This window comes from Sardina pilchardus, chromosome 1, assembly GCF_963854185.1.
Source record: "Sardina pilchardus chromosome 1, fSarPil1.1, whole genome shotgun sequence".
NCBI lineage: Eukaryota > Metazoa > Chordata > Actinopteri > Clupeiformes > Clupeidae > Sardina > Sardina pilchardus.
Genome location: NC_084994.1, coordinates 1,114,756 through 1,131,533, shown reverse-complemented (window position 1 = coordinate 1,131,533; position 16,778 = coordinate 1,114,756). Strand labels below are relative to the sequence as shown.

The window sequence follows — 16,778 nt, the reverse complement described above, 5'->3', positions numbered from 1 at the left end:
GTTCAGCTCATCAACTGTTCTCAACTTAAGCAGGTGGAACTTACTCTGCGTGTTCCGTCTTGTGCTTGAATTTGGAACCACTGACTGTTGGTCACGTTTGATCCGGTATTGTGTTCTGTGTCCTGCGTGTTGGTCTGTGCCTCTGTGTGTGTGTGTGTGTGTCTGTCTGTCTGTCTGTCTGTCTGTGTCCTGGGTTTGGTCTGTAGCTGTGTGTAAGGCGAATACCATGATTCAGTATCAATCAAAGTGCTGTCTTCTGTGTGTGTGTGTGTGTGTGTGTGTGTGTGTGTGTAAGGTGAATACTATAATTAAAGTGCTGTCTTCTGTGAATAACATGATTCAGTATTAACCATCTTTGCCTCAGATCTTCACAGCCAGGCTGCAACTGATAAGGACTCTTGTGGGGGCGGAGAGGGACAAAGTGCACAAAGGCTGCATTGCTGACACACCCCGGGGCTCTAGAACTAGTTGTTAGCCAGGCACAGTAAGCCACAGACACGGTTGCTAACCCACAGACACAGTCGTTAAGCCACAGACACAGTTGTTAAGACACAGACACAGTAAGCCAGTGTTTTTCAACCACTGTGCCGTGGCACACTAGTGTGCCGTGACACATTGTTAGGTGTGCCGTGGGAAATTATCCAATTTCACCTAAGTGGTCTAAAAAAGAGTGAATAGAAATAATTGTCTTTGTGTTCATTTGATTCCTATTCAAGACACTTTGACAAGAATGACTTGATATCGTTAATGCGGGCTACAGATTTTTATTTAATTTCATTTTCCATAAAATTTCATTTTATTTAAAATTTTTGGCTGGTGGTGTGCCTCAGGACTTTTTCAATGAAAAAAGTGTGCCTTGGCTCAAAAAAGGTTGAAAAACACTGCAGTAAGCCACAGACACAGTTGCTAAGCCACAGACACAGTTGTTAAGCCACAGACACAGTTGCTAAGCCACAGACACAGTTGTTAACCCAGGGGCTCTAGAAGTAGTTGTTCACCCACAGACTGGGAAGGGCAACTTTGTTGATAGAGAGGGCCAAACATACTGTATTTAAGCATTTAAGGCTCCTCCCCCCTGCTCTGATGACATCTCATTTCCATTCATGTTTTGGTTAAGGCTCCTCCCCCTGCTCTGATGACATCTCATTTCCATTCATGTTTTGGTTAAGGCTCCTCCCCCTGATCTGATGACATCTCATTTCCATTCATGTTTTGGTTAAGGCTCCTCCCCCTGATCTGATGACATCTCATTTCCATTCATGTTTTGGTTAAGGCTCCGCCCCCTGATCTGATGACATCTCATTTCATGTTTTGGTTAAGGCTCCGCCCCCTGATCTGATGACATCTCATTTCCATTCATGTTTTGGTTAAGGCTCCTCCCCCTGCTCTGATGACATCTCATTTCCATTCATGTTTTGGTTAAGGCTCCTCCCCCTGCTCTGATGACATCTCATTTCCATTCATGTTTTGGTTAAGGCTCCTCCCCCTGCTCTGATGACATCTCATTTCCATTCATGTTTTGGTTAAGGCTCCTCCCCCTGCTCTGATGACATCTCATTTCCATTCATGTTTTGGTTAAGGCTCCGCCCCCTGATCTGATGACATCTCATTTCCATTCATGTTTTGGTTAAGGCTCCGCCCCCTGATCTGATGACATCTCATTTCCATTCATGTTTTGGTTAAGGCTCCTCCCCCTGCTCTGATGACCAGGCCATGTCTTGACAGCACACCAGTTGAGTGTTCCGCCGGCAAGGTCTTTACCAAAGGTAGCGTACACAAGGTCTTTACCAAAGGTAGCGTACACAAGGTCTTTACCAAAGGTAGCGTACAGATGGCATAATGCACACAGCAAGGTCTTTACCAAAGGTAGCGTACAGATGGCATAATGCACACAGCGAGGTCTTAACCAAAGGTAGCGTACACAAGGTCTTAACCAAAGGTAGCGTACACAAGGTCTTAACCAAAGGTAGCGTACACAAGGTCTTAACCAAAGGTAGCGTATACAAGGTCTTAACCAAAGGTAGCGTACACAAGGTCTTTACCAAAGGTAGCACACACAGCAAGGTCTTTACCAAAGGTAGCGTACACAAGGTCTTTACCAAAGGTAGCGTATACAGCGAGGTCTTTACCAAAGGTAGCGTACACAAGGTCTTTACCAAAGGTAGCGTACAGATGGCATAATGCACACAGCGAGGTCTTTACCAAAGGTAGCGTATACAGCAAGGTCTTTACCAAAGGTAGCGTACACAAGGTCTTTACCAAAGGTAGCGTACACAGGCAAGGTCTACCACAGGTAGCGTATACAGCTTGGTCTACCAAAGGTAGCGTACACAAGGTCTTTACCAAAGGTAGCACACACAGCAAGGTCTTTACCAAAGGTAGCGTACACAAGGTCTTTACCAAAGGTAGCGTATACAGCGAGGTCTTTACCAAAGGTAGCGTACACAAGGTCTTTACCAAAGGTAGCGTACAGATGGCATAATGCACACAGCGAGGTCTTTACCAAAGGTAGCATATACAGCGAGGTCTTTACCAAAGGTAGCGTACACAAGGTCTTTACCAAAGGTAGCGTATACAGCGAGGTCTTTACCAAAGGTAGCGTACACAAGGTCTTTACCAAAGGTAGCGTACACAAGGTCTTTACCAAAGGTAGCGTATACAGCAAGGTCTTTACCAAAGGTAGCGCATACAAGGTCTTTACCAAAGGTAGCGTACACAAGGTCTTTACCAAAGGTAGCGTATACAGCAAGGTCTTTACCAAAGGTAGCGTACAGATGGCATAATGCACACAGGCTTACATTGGTAGCCTACACAGGCCTGTTGTTTTACTTGTTCATCTGTTTAAATGTTGACCTGCTGCAGGGTGTTGTTGTTTACCTGTTTACCTGTTTACCTGTTTATCTGCTTACCTGTTTACCTGTTTACCTGTGTGTGTTCAGGCCTAGATGGCGGACCCTCTGGACCTGCTCCTGGGTGTTCTAGATGAGCTGCGGTCAGGTGAGCTGAAGAGGTTCCGTTTGTACCTGAGCAGCGGTCAGCTGGAGGGCTATCCCAGAATCCCCCAGGGCCGTCTGGAGAACGACGACCCAACAGACATCGCCAGCAAGATGAGGGAGACCTACGGCATTGCCGACTCCCTCAAGGTCACCAAGGTCATCATGAGAAGGATCCATCGCAGTGATCTAGCAGAGAGGCTGGAGCAGGATGGGTGAGTATCAAGAGTGATTGGAGCAGGATCTAGATGGGTGAGGAGTATAGTATCTAGAGGGGTGATTAGTATAGTATCTAGAGGGGTGATTAGTATAGTATCTAGAGGGGTGATGAGTATAGTATCTGGAGAGGTGATGAGTATAGTATCTGGAGAGGTGATGAGTATAGTATCTGGAGAGGTGATGAGTATAGTATCTGGAGAGGTGATTAGTATAGTATCTGGAGAGGTGATGAGTATAGTATCTGGAGAGGTGATGAGTATAGTATCTGGAGAGGCTGGTCTAGAAGGGTGATTAGTATAGTATCTGGAGAGGTGAGGAGTATAGTATCTGGAGAGGCTGGTCTAGAAGGGTGATTAGTATAGTATCTGGAGAGGTGATTAGTATAGTATCTGGAGAGGCTGGTCTAGAAGGGTGATTAGTATAGTATCTGGAGAGGTGATTAGTATAGTATCTGGAGAGGCTGGTCTAGAGGGGTGATGAGTATAGTATCTGGAGAGGTGATGAGTATAGTATCTGGAGAGGCTGGTCTAGAGAGGTGATTAGATTAGTATAGTATCTGGAGAGGCTGGGGCAGAATCTAGAGGGTTGATGAGCCAGAGGGATTGGAATGGGATCTAGATGGATAAAGTATTTAGAGACAGGAGGGTGAGATCATCTTAGACCCAGATAGAGACAGTAGACTCAGTGGATACATTAGACTCAGTGGACACATTAGACTCAGTGGACACATTAGACTCAGTGGAGATATTAGACTCAGTGGAGATATTAGACTCAGTGGAGATATTAGACTCAGTGGAGACATTAGACTCAGTGGACACATTAGACTCAGTGGAGTGGAGATATTAAACTCAGTGGAGATATTAGACTCAGTGGAGATAATAAACTCAGTGGACACATTAGACTCAGTGGACACATTAGACTCAGTGGAGTGGAGATATTAAACTCAGTGGAGATATTAGACTCAGTGGAGATAATAAACTCAGTGGACACATTAGACTCAGTGGACACATTAGACTCAGTGGAGTGGAGATATTAAACTCAGTGGAGATATTAGACTCAGTGGAGATAATAAACTCAGTGGACACATTAGACTCAGTGGAGTGGAGATATTAGACTCAGTGGAGATATTAGACTCAGTGGAGACATTAGACTCAGATAGAGACTGAATACATGTTCTTGAGGTCCCACTAATCTGCTTATTTGCTCTCTCCCAGTGGAGATATTAAACTAAGTGGAGATATTAGACTCAGTGGACACATTAGACTCAGATAGAGACTGAACACATGTTCTTGTCCCACTAATCTGCTTATTATTACATTAGACTCAGATAGAGACTGAACACATGTTCTTGAGGTCCCACTAATCTGCTCACACAGGTATGTTGAGCCGAACACTGAAAAGAGGGATTGGAAGATCCTGCTGTCAGTCTGAGATTTTTTTTTTTTTAGCTGATGCTGGTGGCGCGTGCCAGTGATTATGCCTCGGCGTGCCAGCAGTGGCACCCGTGCCATAGGTTGCCTACCCCTGACCTAGACTCAGATAGAGACTGAACACATGTTCTTAAGGTCCCACTAATCTGCTTATTATTACATTAGACTCAGATAGAGACTGAACACATGTTCTTAAGGTCCCACTAATCTGCTTATTATTACATTAGACTCAGATAGAGACTGAACACATGTTCTTAAGGTCCCACTAATCTGCTTATTATTACACTAGACTCAGTGGACACATTAGACTCAGATAGAGACTGAACACATGTTCTTGAGGTCCCACTAATCTGCTTGTTTGCTCTCTCCCAGTGCCAGCGCCTCAACCCAGCGCAGGTTCACAGACGTGCGGCAATGTGAGTGTCTCTGATCCTCCTCGTTCTGCTACACTCCACATATCTGTACATATGTATAAGGTTATACAGTATCTGTACATACAGTACCTATCTATATATATATATACGATTCATAGTTAATATCCATATTTATTTTGCTAGTAGAAGGTTATACAGTATCTGTACATACAGTATCTATATATATATACGATTCATAGTTAATATCCATATTTATTCTGTTAGTGTAAGTGTCTCTGAGTCTCCTCATTCTGGAAAATTAAAAAAAAACTACAGTGTTAGGTTGTGTTGCCATGACGCTGTTTACTGTGTGTGGTGCAGATGCCTGCGATCTCACTCTGAACCCGAACACGGCTACCAGCTGCCTTCTCCTGTCCGAGGGCAACACACGCGTGGAGAACTTTACGGGGAGGAAGGATCTCTCCTACCCACCGCACCCCGCTCGCTTTGAGAGCTGCTGTGCCCAGGTACAAGGGGGACACACACACACACACACACACACACACACACAAACACACACACACAAACACACGCTCGCTTCGAGAGCTGCTGTGCCCAGGTACAAGGGACACACACACACACACACACACACACAAACACACACACACAAACACACGCTCGCTTCGAGAGCTGCTGTGCCCAGGTACAAGGGACACACACACACACACACACACACACACACACAAACACACGCTCGCTTCGAGAGCTGCTGTGCCCAGGTACAAGGGACACACACACACACACACACACACACACACACACACACACACACACACACAAACACACGCTCGCTTCGAGAGCTGCTGTGCCCAAGTACAAGGGACACACACACACACACACACACACACACACACAAACACACGCTCGCTTCGAGAGCTGCTGTGCCCAAGTACAAGGGACAAGCCGCATTCCCCCTGCGGACAATTCCACTCACTGATGCACTTATTCCCACTGCACTCACACCTGTGGATCATATCACTCACCTACTGCACTCACACCTGAGGACAATAGCACTCACCTACTGCACTCACACCTTTTTAAATGTCACTATTGGTTTTGTTACTCTTACTGGACTCTATCTTTTAAAATGTCCCTAGAATTGTTGTTAGAATTGCTTTAAAAAGGCTTAAAATGTTTACCATGTTGTAAGTCGCTTTGGTTAAAAAGTGTCAGTCAAATGTAGTGTAATGTAATGTAATGTAATGTAATGTAATGTAGTGTAGTGTAATGTAATGTAGTGTAATGTAGTGTAGTGTAATGTAGTGTAGTGTAATGTAATGTAATGTACCGTAGTGTAATGTAATGTACTGTAGTGTAATGTAATGAAATGTACAGTAGTGTAGTGTAGTGTAATGTAATGTAGTGTAGTGTAGTGTAATGTAGTGTAGTGTAATGTAGTGTAGAGTAATGTAATGTAGTGTAGTGTAGTGTAATGTAAGTAAGGGATAATGTATAGAACGCCGGTCATTATCGGAAAATAATTCCCGACAGGATGAACAGAACCCCGACGCGCAGCGGAGGGGTTTTGCTTCGTCCTGAAGGGAATTATTTTCCGATAATGACCGGCGTTCTATACATTATCCCGCTTATTATATGGCTACTTGCCAAAAAGAGAAATGAAACTTAACTCAATGTGTCTTTAGCAATGACTTGGCTACCGTTTGGCGGCTTCCGCTAACTTCTAGAAAATAAATAGTTCGCCACAGTTGACAGTTGTTAGGTGTTGCCTGGCAACATACTTGGTAACTTTCAATGAAATTCCATTGCAACCAGCGAACGGCTTTGTTGCGGATTGATATGAAAGACGTGAATTAGAAGCACAAAACCCGTTGCCATTGACAGCGGTCATTATATACTTTCACCGGTGATTATATATATTAATCACCGGTAGAACGTTGGGGAGGCCCATTCAAAGTGAATGGGAGCTCTCTCAACATTCTAGAGAGCCATATAATAATGTAGTGTAATGTAATGTACTGTAGTGTAATGTAATGTAGTGTAGTGTAATGTAGTGTAATGTACTGTAATGCTGTGCACAGGTGCTGTGCTGTGAGGCGCTGACTGGGCGCCACTACTGGGAGGTCACCTACACCGACATGGTGCTCATCGGCGTGGCCTACCGGACCATCGACAGAACAGCTCGGTGTCCCCAACACGTGGTGGGCCAGAACGACAAGTCCTGGAGCATCTGGTGCAGCGACTCCGAGTACATAGCCAAACATAACCGTCAGTACACACACATAAACATCGAGCCCTCGCCCTGGAGGAGAATAGGGGTGTATCTGGACTATCCAGCTGGTGTCCTGTCCTTCTACAGCGTCTCCCCCTCACACACCCTCACACACCTGCACACCTACCACACCACATTCACAGAGCCCCTCTACCCAGGCTTCTGTGTGTACTGGGGGGGTAGTATGCTGACCTTATGCCAGGTTGAATGAGCTCTTGTGACTGAGCGAAACTAGGCTCTGCCTCTGTGCCAGTTAGCTGCAAGAAAGGGGTGTCTAAAAACAAGATACCAATAATACATAGGTTTTATATAGCGCTTTTCTGGGTACCCAAAGACGATAAAAAACACTTAATCTGAGGTAAAAGGTACTCAAAACAAGTGAAATTATCTGTCCATGCAGCAAGATGATTTCACTTGACAAGATTTCTAGAATTAAAACAATTAAATCTAGAAATAAGATTATAGTGTAAAGTTGAACACTTAAAAATAAGAAAATCACTCTTAAAATAAGATAAATTATCTAACACTTCTCTCACAATGGATTTTAACGATGTATTTTAAACTCACGATGGATTTTAAAAACTAAATCACATTTACCTTTTGTAAATGGTTAATGGTTAATGCTTATATAATGATGATAATGGAGGAAATCTGTATATCTCCTGTGCTGTTCATATGAGTGAGTGGTGGGGGCTGTGTGTAGGGTGTGTGTGTGTGTGTGTTCATATGAGTGAGTACTGGGGGCTGTGTGTAGGTTGTCTGTGCGGTTATTGATGAATACATTGTCAGGGCCTTTATGCAGAGTATATGGCATTACCGTCTTTTGGTATTTACATCAATCCAATACACCTTGAATTTCCCCTTGGGGATCAATAAAGTATCTATCTATCTATCTATCTATCTATCTACAAGGCTATTGAATCGCCATTTAAATGAGCCTGCTTATGCAGACATGCCTTTTAAAACATGAATTCTGAAATGTTTGTAAAACTGGCATTGTCCATTAAAATGTGATCTACATACATTGTCTGAACTTTCTGTGTTGATTATGAGACTAAAGCTGAGGCTGAGCCAACATGCTCATTCATTGCTGTGCATCAGTGAGCAAGAATATTCTACACACACACACACACACACACAGACTTTTGTTAATGTCCCCATTTATGATGAGCTGACCTCAAATATTGTTCACAAATCTGTCTTAACTGTGTGTTAGTGGGCACTTCTCCTTTGCCGATATAATCTATCCACCTCACAGGTGTGGCATATCAACATGCTGATTGCACTATAAAGGGACAATCTTAGGCCCTGTTTACACGACAACGCTGGTCGTTTTTGTCTTTTGCGCTTTCACTCCTTTAACGATACCGGTAAAAAAAAAACTTCAGAGGTGAAAACGCAAAGTTGCCCAGAAGAATCACGCCAGTGGGTGCTCCCGACAGTGGCTATGCAAATGCCTCTCCTCGTCAATGAGCACACTCAGTTAAAACCTAAACAGCAATGTATGTCAATGACACTCTACATCGTGGATGTTTGCACAACCATTGAGAGCTAATGCACAGTATTGCTTTTCAGTTTCGGTCTTGTAATGCAATTGTATAGCCTATTCGCCTTATTCATTCCGTATTGGCCCACTGCTCCACATTTTCCATAGTTAATACAGGCAGACGGTGGTTGGTAGTCCACAATGTTTCCATTGCTGCGTGACAGTCCAGTGTATCGTATGCATCGGAATCTAACTTCCGGGTTTGTGTACCCCTCACGGCGTTCTAGATTTCAAAATGGCCGCCAGGTGAATAAGGCGAATGCCCCCTAGAATAATATCTGGGCTCTATAGTGGAGTTACCTGTTGTGTCCACCAGGGGGAGTGACGAGTGGAGTGGGCTCTATAGTGGAGTTACCTGTTGCAGCCACCAGGGGGAACCGTAGCACAATAGTAGCATCGCCGGTTGTCTCTCTCTCTCTCTCTCTCTCTCTCATAATAATAATAGCAGTGTCCTGTATGGCATTGAGGGGCCAGTGTAATTAAACACAGTTGTACAGAAAGCACCCCACATGTGATCTAAGATGATCGTACATGCAAATCAGTGCTGGCGCAGGCTGTAAAAATAACCACATACACAGACGCACGGTTTTGTGGTTATCCCCTCTTTACGCGTTTAACATTTACAATAGTTTGGTTTATCTGTGAGAGAGTGTAACTGGGTCCGAATCCTTAGATTACGCAAAAATAAATAACAGTCATGCCTTTTGGCCGTGCAGAGATACGAAGACGACACACACACACACACACACACACACACACACACACACACACACACACACACACACACACACACACACACACACACACACACACACAACACAGACACTCCAGAGAAATGAAGAAACGGATTCATCATTTGGGATTCATAACAGATTTTTGTTTAATTTAATCAAGTATGACACTTCCAACAATCCTCTCATCTTAGGCCAGAATAAACATCACTCTGAACAGTGAACACGAACACACACACACACACACACACACACACACACACACGGCTATGTTCGGCTTGCTGTCTACCAGAACAGTACTGGTGGGTTCTGCGATAAATCTCGAACGGAACCGAAGCGAGCCGATCCAAACAGAACAGCAGACGTGCTGCAGACTGCAGTCATGTTACGGACCTGCTACCGTCAGAACCGAACCGAGCCGATCCAGACAGAACAGCAGAAGTGCTGCAGATTGCAGGCATGTTACGGACCTGCTACCGTCAGAACCGAACTGCAGCTACAGCACCACTGAGGCCACAGAGAGCACAACAACGGTGAGCACGTTCTGAGTCCACGGACACACGTTCCTCAAACAAAGCAACGGTGACCACGTTCCTCAGAGAACAGAACAGCAGCGACACGCTGTTCAGAGAACAGAACAAAGACGTGTTCTTCAGAGAGCAGAACAACAAAGACGCGTTCCTCTGAGAACAGAACGGTGACAGCGTTCCTCTGAGAACAGAACGGTGACAGCAGACACGTGTGGAAGATAAGAACCCCAAGATCTCACTATCTGCCTACTAGTGACGCATTCTTCAGAGAGAACAGTGGACAAGCATCCTGGATGAGCCGAGAAGCAGTGCACAACTCCACTCACACACACACTCACACACACAACTACAGACAGAGCAGAACCCTCAAGAACTCTCTCACTCACACACACACACACACACACACACACCTCCGGACAGAGAGCCCAGAACACCATCAGAGATGCAGCTGGGATTCCGCTGAACTGAACACACACACACACACACACACACACACACACACACACACACACAGACACACACACACACACACACACACACACACTCTGTTTAACAAACTCTTTACCTCATTTATTAATTAATTTATATTTATACAATTATTTACTCTAACAGGTTTGTGTGTATCTGAAGTCAAATCAACAACCAGATGTCCTCCTGGCATACTTCCTGTGGACCACGGAGCCGTTGCCTAGGAAACAGAACACACATCATGTCAACACATTCCGACTGGCCAAGAGGCTACTGACTGAGAAGCTGATTGGTTGCTGTGTGGGCGGGCTGTGTGCTGATTGGCTGACTTACAGGCGGGCCCTCGTTAGTGCTCTTCATGCTTCTTGGCCACGTACTTAACGATGTCCTGAGGACACATCAACTTCTCTGCCTCCACGTCAGGGATCTCAAAACCTACACACACACACACACACACACACACACACACACACAGAGTTACCAAAGGTGTGAAAACTGGCCATGTTTTACAGTAAGAAACATGTTTAGTATGGCACTTTCTTCTGTATGGATTATGAAGTGTCAACAAACGCTGAGGACAACAGATTAAGGGATACATTGCCGTGTTGATTTCATAAGTATTGGAAGACATAATCAAAATATAATGATTATTTGGCTACATTCCGTTCAGCAAGGCTCTGTTTTGTGTGTGTGTGTGTGTGTGTTGTAGCTACATTCAGTTCAGCAAGGCTCTCATTTTGTATCGAGTGCATGATCTTTTTATGTGTATTTTTCTTCTGTTAGATTTGATTCAAAATTCAATTTAAAAATGTAAAAAAAATAAGGTTTGAAAAAGGATGACCAATCCAAAATCACTGAATAATCATGTTTAATAATCGTGATCTCAATATTGGATAAAATGATCGTGATAATGCTTCTGTGTTTATTGTTTACTAACTGATGTGTGCTTTTGTTGTTGTTGTTTATTGTTGACCAACTAATGTGTGGTTTTGTTGTTGTTGTTTATTGTTGACTAATTAATGTTTGCTTTTGTTGTTGTTGTTTATTGTTGACTAACTAATGTATGTAAATACAGCACTGTTTTGTGGCGTACCAAACTCATCTTCCATCGCCATGACGATTTCCACCTGGTCCAGGCTGTCCAATCCCAGATCCTTCATGAAGTGAGACGTCACCTGGAGCTATAACACACACACACACACACACACACACACACACACACACACACACACACACACACACACACACACACACACACACACACACACACACACACACACACACACACACACACACACACACACACACACACACACACACACACACACACACACACACACTTAACAATGCACCCTCACAGTAACCTCAAGCTTGTGTGTCCATATGTGTGTGTGCGTGTGTGCGTGTGTGCGTGTGTGCGTGTGTGTGTGTGTGTGTGTGTGTGTGTGTGTGTGTGTGTGTACCTTCTCAGCGTTGATCTTGTCGTAGAGCTTCAGAACTTGGAACACTCGCTCCTGGATGCTCTCCAGCGACACCGGAGGGACATTAGCGAACTGCCGTATCTGCACACACACCGGGGCCTACACACACACACACACACACACACACACAGAGAGAGAGAGAGAGACACCGGAGGGACATTAGCGAACTGCCGTATCTGCACACACACCGGGGCCTGCACACACACACACACACACACACACACACACACACACAGAGAGAGAGAGAGAGAGACACCGGAGGGACATTAGCGAACTGCCGTATCTGCACACACACCGGGGCCTGCACACACACACACACACACACACACACACACACACACACACACACACACACACACACACACACACACACACACACACACACACACACACACACACACACAAGAGTCGGCGTTACCGGCGTCAAAAGCGTTCTGGGCGTGAGCGTGGCTTCATGAGCTTCACGGGCGTCAAAAAAAAGTTGAGCCTCAGTTAACTTTATGCTAATTAGCTATGACACGGTTCGGCGTCAACTAATCAGAATGTCAAACTCGCAGGATTGCTGCTTGTGGTTTGTCCAAATGTTTCACGTCATGGCTTTGACGCTTTCGGCGCTGAACTGGGTTGAGCGTCGGACTATGAGCTTCACCAGCGACTTTGACGCTTTTGACGGTTTTGGTCTGAACGCACAGTAACGAACACACATACAGACACACACAGACTGACGCACCCAGACACATACCCATGCATGCATTGACCACGGCAAGAAAAGAGTGTGAGTGTGTTTGTTGTGTGTGTGTGTGTGTGTTACGCAGACGCAGCATATTATTAATATTGTGTTGTCTGTTTGCGCTCTAGAGCGTTGGTGATTTTGTCTCTCTGCCGTTCCGCGTGTGGGCCGATTGCGGGGCGGGGCCTATTTAAGACGGGCGCGTCCCAGGAGGAGGTCTCTCTCTCTCTTTGCGTCCCTCTGTTGGGGCAGAACTGCTGGCAGCCTGCCGCTGCGTCGTCGCCTCACTTCGCCATTTTCCCTTTGTTTAGTCTGAGCTTTCGTTAAGTTAGCATTGACCTATATAGTCGGTTTACAAAGCACTTAATCTTTATTTCTACTTATTATAACAGGTGGTGTTTGGTGTCGGGTTTTTGCACGTTTTTAGTAACAGGTTCAGGGAGCGTAGAAGACTCGGGAAGACTCACAAGTCCGCAATGTCTTTTGTTTCAGTCGGGAGTCAGCAGACTATGGTTTTCTTTTGAGTCAAGCAATCTCAGGGTTTGTTTTCTGTTTTGTTACACTTTAACTCAGCTCAATCTCTTATTAGCCCTAGTCTGGCTATTCACGCTAGCCCAGCTCCTTAACCACTACACTACACTACTACTGTACACTAGCCCAGCTCCTTAGCCACTACACTACACTACTACTGTACACTAGCCCAGCTCCTTAACCACTACACTACACTACTACTGCACACTAGCCCAGCTCCTTAACCACTACACTACACTACTACTTCACACTAGCCCAGCTCCTTAACCACTACACTACACTACTACTGTACACTAGCCCAGCTCCTTAACCACTACACTACACTACTACTTCACACTAGCCCAGCTCCTTAACCACTACACTACACTACAAGCCCAGCTCCTTAACTATTACACTACTACTTCACACTAGCCCAGCTCCTTATCCACTACACTACTACTGCACACTAGCCCAGCTCCTTATCCACTACACTACTACTGCACACTAGCCCAGCTCCTTAACCACTACACTACACTACTAATGCACGCTAGCCTAGCTCCTTAACCACTACACTACTACTGCACACTAGCCCAGCTCCTTATCCACTACACTACTACTGCACACTAGCCCAGCTCCTTAACCACTACACTACACTACTAATGCACGCTAGCCCAGCTCCTTATCCACTACACTACTACTGCACACTAGCCCAGCTCCTTAACCACTACACTACTACTGCACACTAGCCCAGCTCCTTAACCACTACACTGCACTACAACTGCACACTAGCCCAGCTCCTTAACCACTACACTACTACTGCACACTAGCCCAGCTCCTTAACCACTACACTACTACTGCACACTAGCCCAGCTCCTTAACCACTACACTGCACTACAACTGCACACTAGCCCAGCTCCTTAACCACTACACTACACAACTTCACTAGCCCAGCTCCTTAACCACTACACTATACTACTAATGCACGCTAGTCCATCTCTTAACCATTACTCTACCACCACCCATCCCTCACAATCTGTGTAATTTGCATTATTACACAGGCAGTTTCTGGATGTTGTGAGTCTACATGCACCAACATGCTGGATAGCCCTGATGAAGAGTGTGTGTGTGTGTGTGTGTGTGTGTGTGTGTGTGTGTGTGTGTGTACCCACTGGCCAGGGGTGATCTTTTGAGTGTGTGTGTGTGTGTGTGTGTGTGTGTGTGTGTGTGTGTGTGTGTGTACCCACTGGCCAGGGGTGATCTTTTGAGTGTGAGTGTGTGTGTGTGTGTGTGTGTGTGTGTGTGTGTGTGTGTAGTATGTCAGCAACATGAATAACTGAATAGCATAGTCCATGGGCTTCTTCAATACCTAATTAAAACGTCAACCCCCTTGTCTTCACTGAATAACAAAGTCACTTGACACAGACAGCTTCAGCTAAAGCCACCTAAGAGTCACCCTTGCTTGTAGCCTAGTTGATATTGCTTCAGTTAAGACTGCCCACGGTCAAATGAACCTTAACAGCTGTATCGGACATGCACGCTGGCGGAATGTTATTAGGAACTGTTTTATAACGTTAACATAGCCTACCAATTACAGGTGCTAAGCCCAACAGAAATATAACTTATGTAGCCTACACACCTGGCATCAACCAGCTAATAGCTTAGCATTAATACACTAAGCATGTGAATCACTGCGTCAAATGTGCTGTAACGTTAACCCGCTAACCAGAGTCTACACGACAATGTTGTGTGTCAGGACAGCCTTGAGACGCGCGCGGAGGTCACACCAGTACACGAGCAGTCACCCTGCCGAGGTTCACATAACGTTGCTGGCATGTTCTGGTAAAGTTACCTGCACTTTTCCCGGTGCCTGTCCGACACACAGCTGCGAGAAGTCCCGACGGACGACCACGGGGGCCACCCCAACCGCAGTCCATACTCCCCCGCTACCCCGGCTCAAGTTCAGCGTGGGGTTGTAAAGCGTTCGTGCTCCACGGACACACCGGACAAGGATGCCAGACGCCATGTTCGACTGTCAGAACACCCACAATGCAGCGGGTTAAACTGTTCGGCCTGCGCATGCGTCGGAGACAGAGCGAGAGGGCGTCGTTATAGTTACCGTACACGAGTTCTGTTTTGTTCCTGCTCGAAGCTAATGTTGTCCCCGAAGTGCTAATCTCAAACATGGACGATAAACTTCAACCTGGCGATGGCGAGTATGTAAAAAATGCTGCAAAGTCTGGTAGAAGAGCACGCCATGGGGGTAAATCATCAGACGAGCAACGACATAAGAAGTCGTCTTTTACTTCACTTGGTGAGGGGTCGCCTCCTAAACCCCCAAGACGTCAAGGAGGGTGGGCTGAAGAAACCAGTGCAACAAACTCCTCTGCTTCTGGCAAAAGACAAGTCATCGACGAAGTGGAGGACCATCGCCTTAGGCCACAAACGCCCCAGGAGTCCGACAGCGACGGAGACATCCCCGTGATCCCCGATTTGGACGAGGCGCTGGAGGAGGATCTCGGCATGCAGGTGGCGGCCCCCCCGCGGCTCCAAGTGAACCGAGTAATGACGTTCAGGGACCTCGACACGGACCTGATGAAACACTCGGCCTTTCAGTCCCTGGGCGGGGAGATCGACCTGAAGCTGCTCACGGAGGTGCTGGCCCCCGAGCAGGAGGTTCGGGAGGAGGACGTGGGATGGGACTGGGATCACCTGCTAACCGAGGTGTCCTCCGAACTGCGCACGGAGCTGGACCTAGGAGAGAGACAGGACATGTCGCCCGTGCCTGTTGCATAAGAAACTGTTATATTATATTGTTTAACTAATGTGTGCCTCTGACTGAGACGGGCAATTGTTATATTATTATATTATTACACCGAGACAGACTCCAAGTTACGCTAATGTGTGCCTCTGACTGAGACGGACACTAAATTGGGACATTTTATATCATATTATATCTGGGCAATAACTCAATAATATTCAATGCGCGCTTCTGCTAGTATGTTGACAGGACTGAAGCTCTAAATATCAGTCTGTGGACTAACCTCTGTACTTTTTATTACTGAAATAAAGAAATATACAGAAATTGTCAAGTCAAAATTTCTGGGGTCATTTAGAAAAATCCTTATTTTCCATTCAACACCTGTAATGAGTGTGAGTAGTAAGTATTATATTGATATTATATTAATAATACATGTGTATACAGTGCCTATAGAAAGTCATCATACCCTTTTGAAATAGTTACTTTTTTTGTCTTACAGCCTGAAATCAAAACCTATTTTAAAAACAATCTTTTACAGTTTTATTCACAAATTTAGCTGTACAACATCAAAATAATGAAAAAAAAGTCACCCGTTCTGAAAATTAATAAAAAATTAAAAACTAGAATAACAGGGTTGGAAAAGTTATCATACCCCTGACTTAATACTTTGTATAGCTTCCTTTTGCTTTCATTACAGCCCTCAATCTATTTGGACATGTCTCTATTATAGCTTTGCACA

General features: G+C 45.3%; 3 protein-coding genes across 7 annotated transcripts; 2 read left to right on the top strand and 1 right to left on the bottom strand.

The window, feature by feature from the left end:
* LOC134080533 (neoverrucotoxin subunit alpha-like) lies at positions 1-8,282 on the top strand. Of its 4 annotated transcripts, XM_062537051.1 has the most exons (7): positions 1-105; positions 1,685-1,753; positions 2,008-2,020; positions 2,940-3,208; positions 5,015-5,058; positions 5,377-5,522; positions 7,095-8,282. In XM_062537051.1, exons 4-7 carry the CDS (start codon positions 2,946-2,948, stop codon positions 7,494-7,496), a joined length of 855 nt encoding a protein of 284 aa, XP_062393035.1. In that variant the 5' UTR covers positions 1-105; positions 1,685-1,753; positions 2,008-2,020; positions 2,940-2,945; the 3' UTR covers positions 7,497-8,282. The 4 variants fall into 4 exon arrangements, with proteins under 4 accessions (XP_062393035.1, XP_062393020.1, XP_062393039.1 ...); XM_062537036.1 differs by lacking the exon at positions 2,008-2,020 and having other exon boundaries at positions 1,685-1,766; positions 7,095-8,281; XM_062537055.1 differs by lacking the exon at positions 2,008-2,020 and having other exon boundaries at positions 41-105; positions 1,633-1,732.
* Positions 8,283-9,686: 1,404 nt separating this feature from the next.
* Positions 9,687-15,342, bottom strand: ndufab1a (NADH:ubiquinone oxidoreductase subunit AB1a). Of its 2 annotated transcripts, none has more exons than XM_062537102.1 (5): positions 15,131-15,342; positions 12,024-12,140; positions 11,654-11,741; positions 10,890-10,995; positions 9,687-10,780 (listed from the first exon to the last, which is right to left on the bottom strand). In XM_062537102.1, exons 1-4 carry the CDS (start codon positions 15,302-15,304, stop codon positions 10,907-10,909), a joined length of 468 nt encoding a protein of 155 aa, XP_062393086.1. In that variant the 5' UTR covers positions 15,305-15,342; the 3' UTR covers positions 9,687-10,780; positions 10,890-10,906. The 2 variants fall into 2 exon arrangements, with proteins under 2 accessions (XP_062393086.1, XP_062393078.1); XM_062537094.1 differs by having other exon boundaries at positions 10,894-10,995; positions 15,131-15,341.
* A 25-nt stretch (positions 15,343-15,367) lies between these two features.
* LOC134080563 (intraflagellar transport protein 43 homolog A-like) lies at positions 15,368-16,363 on the top strand. The gene has a single exon (XM_062537082.1). It carries the CDS (start codon positions 15,463-15,465, stop codon positions 16,072-16,074), a length of 612 nt encoding a protein of 203 aa, XP_062393066.1. The 5' UTR covers positions 15,368-15,462; the 3' UTR covers positions 16,075-16,363.
* Positions 16,364-16,778: the final 415 nt, after the last annotated feature.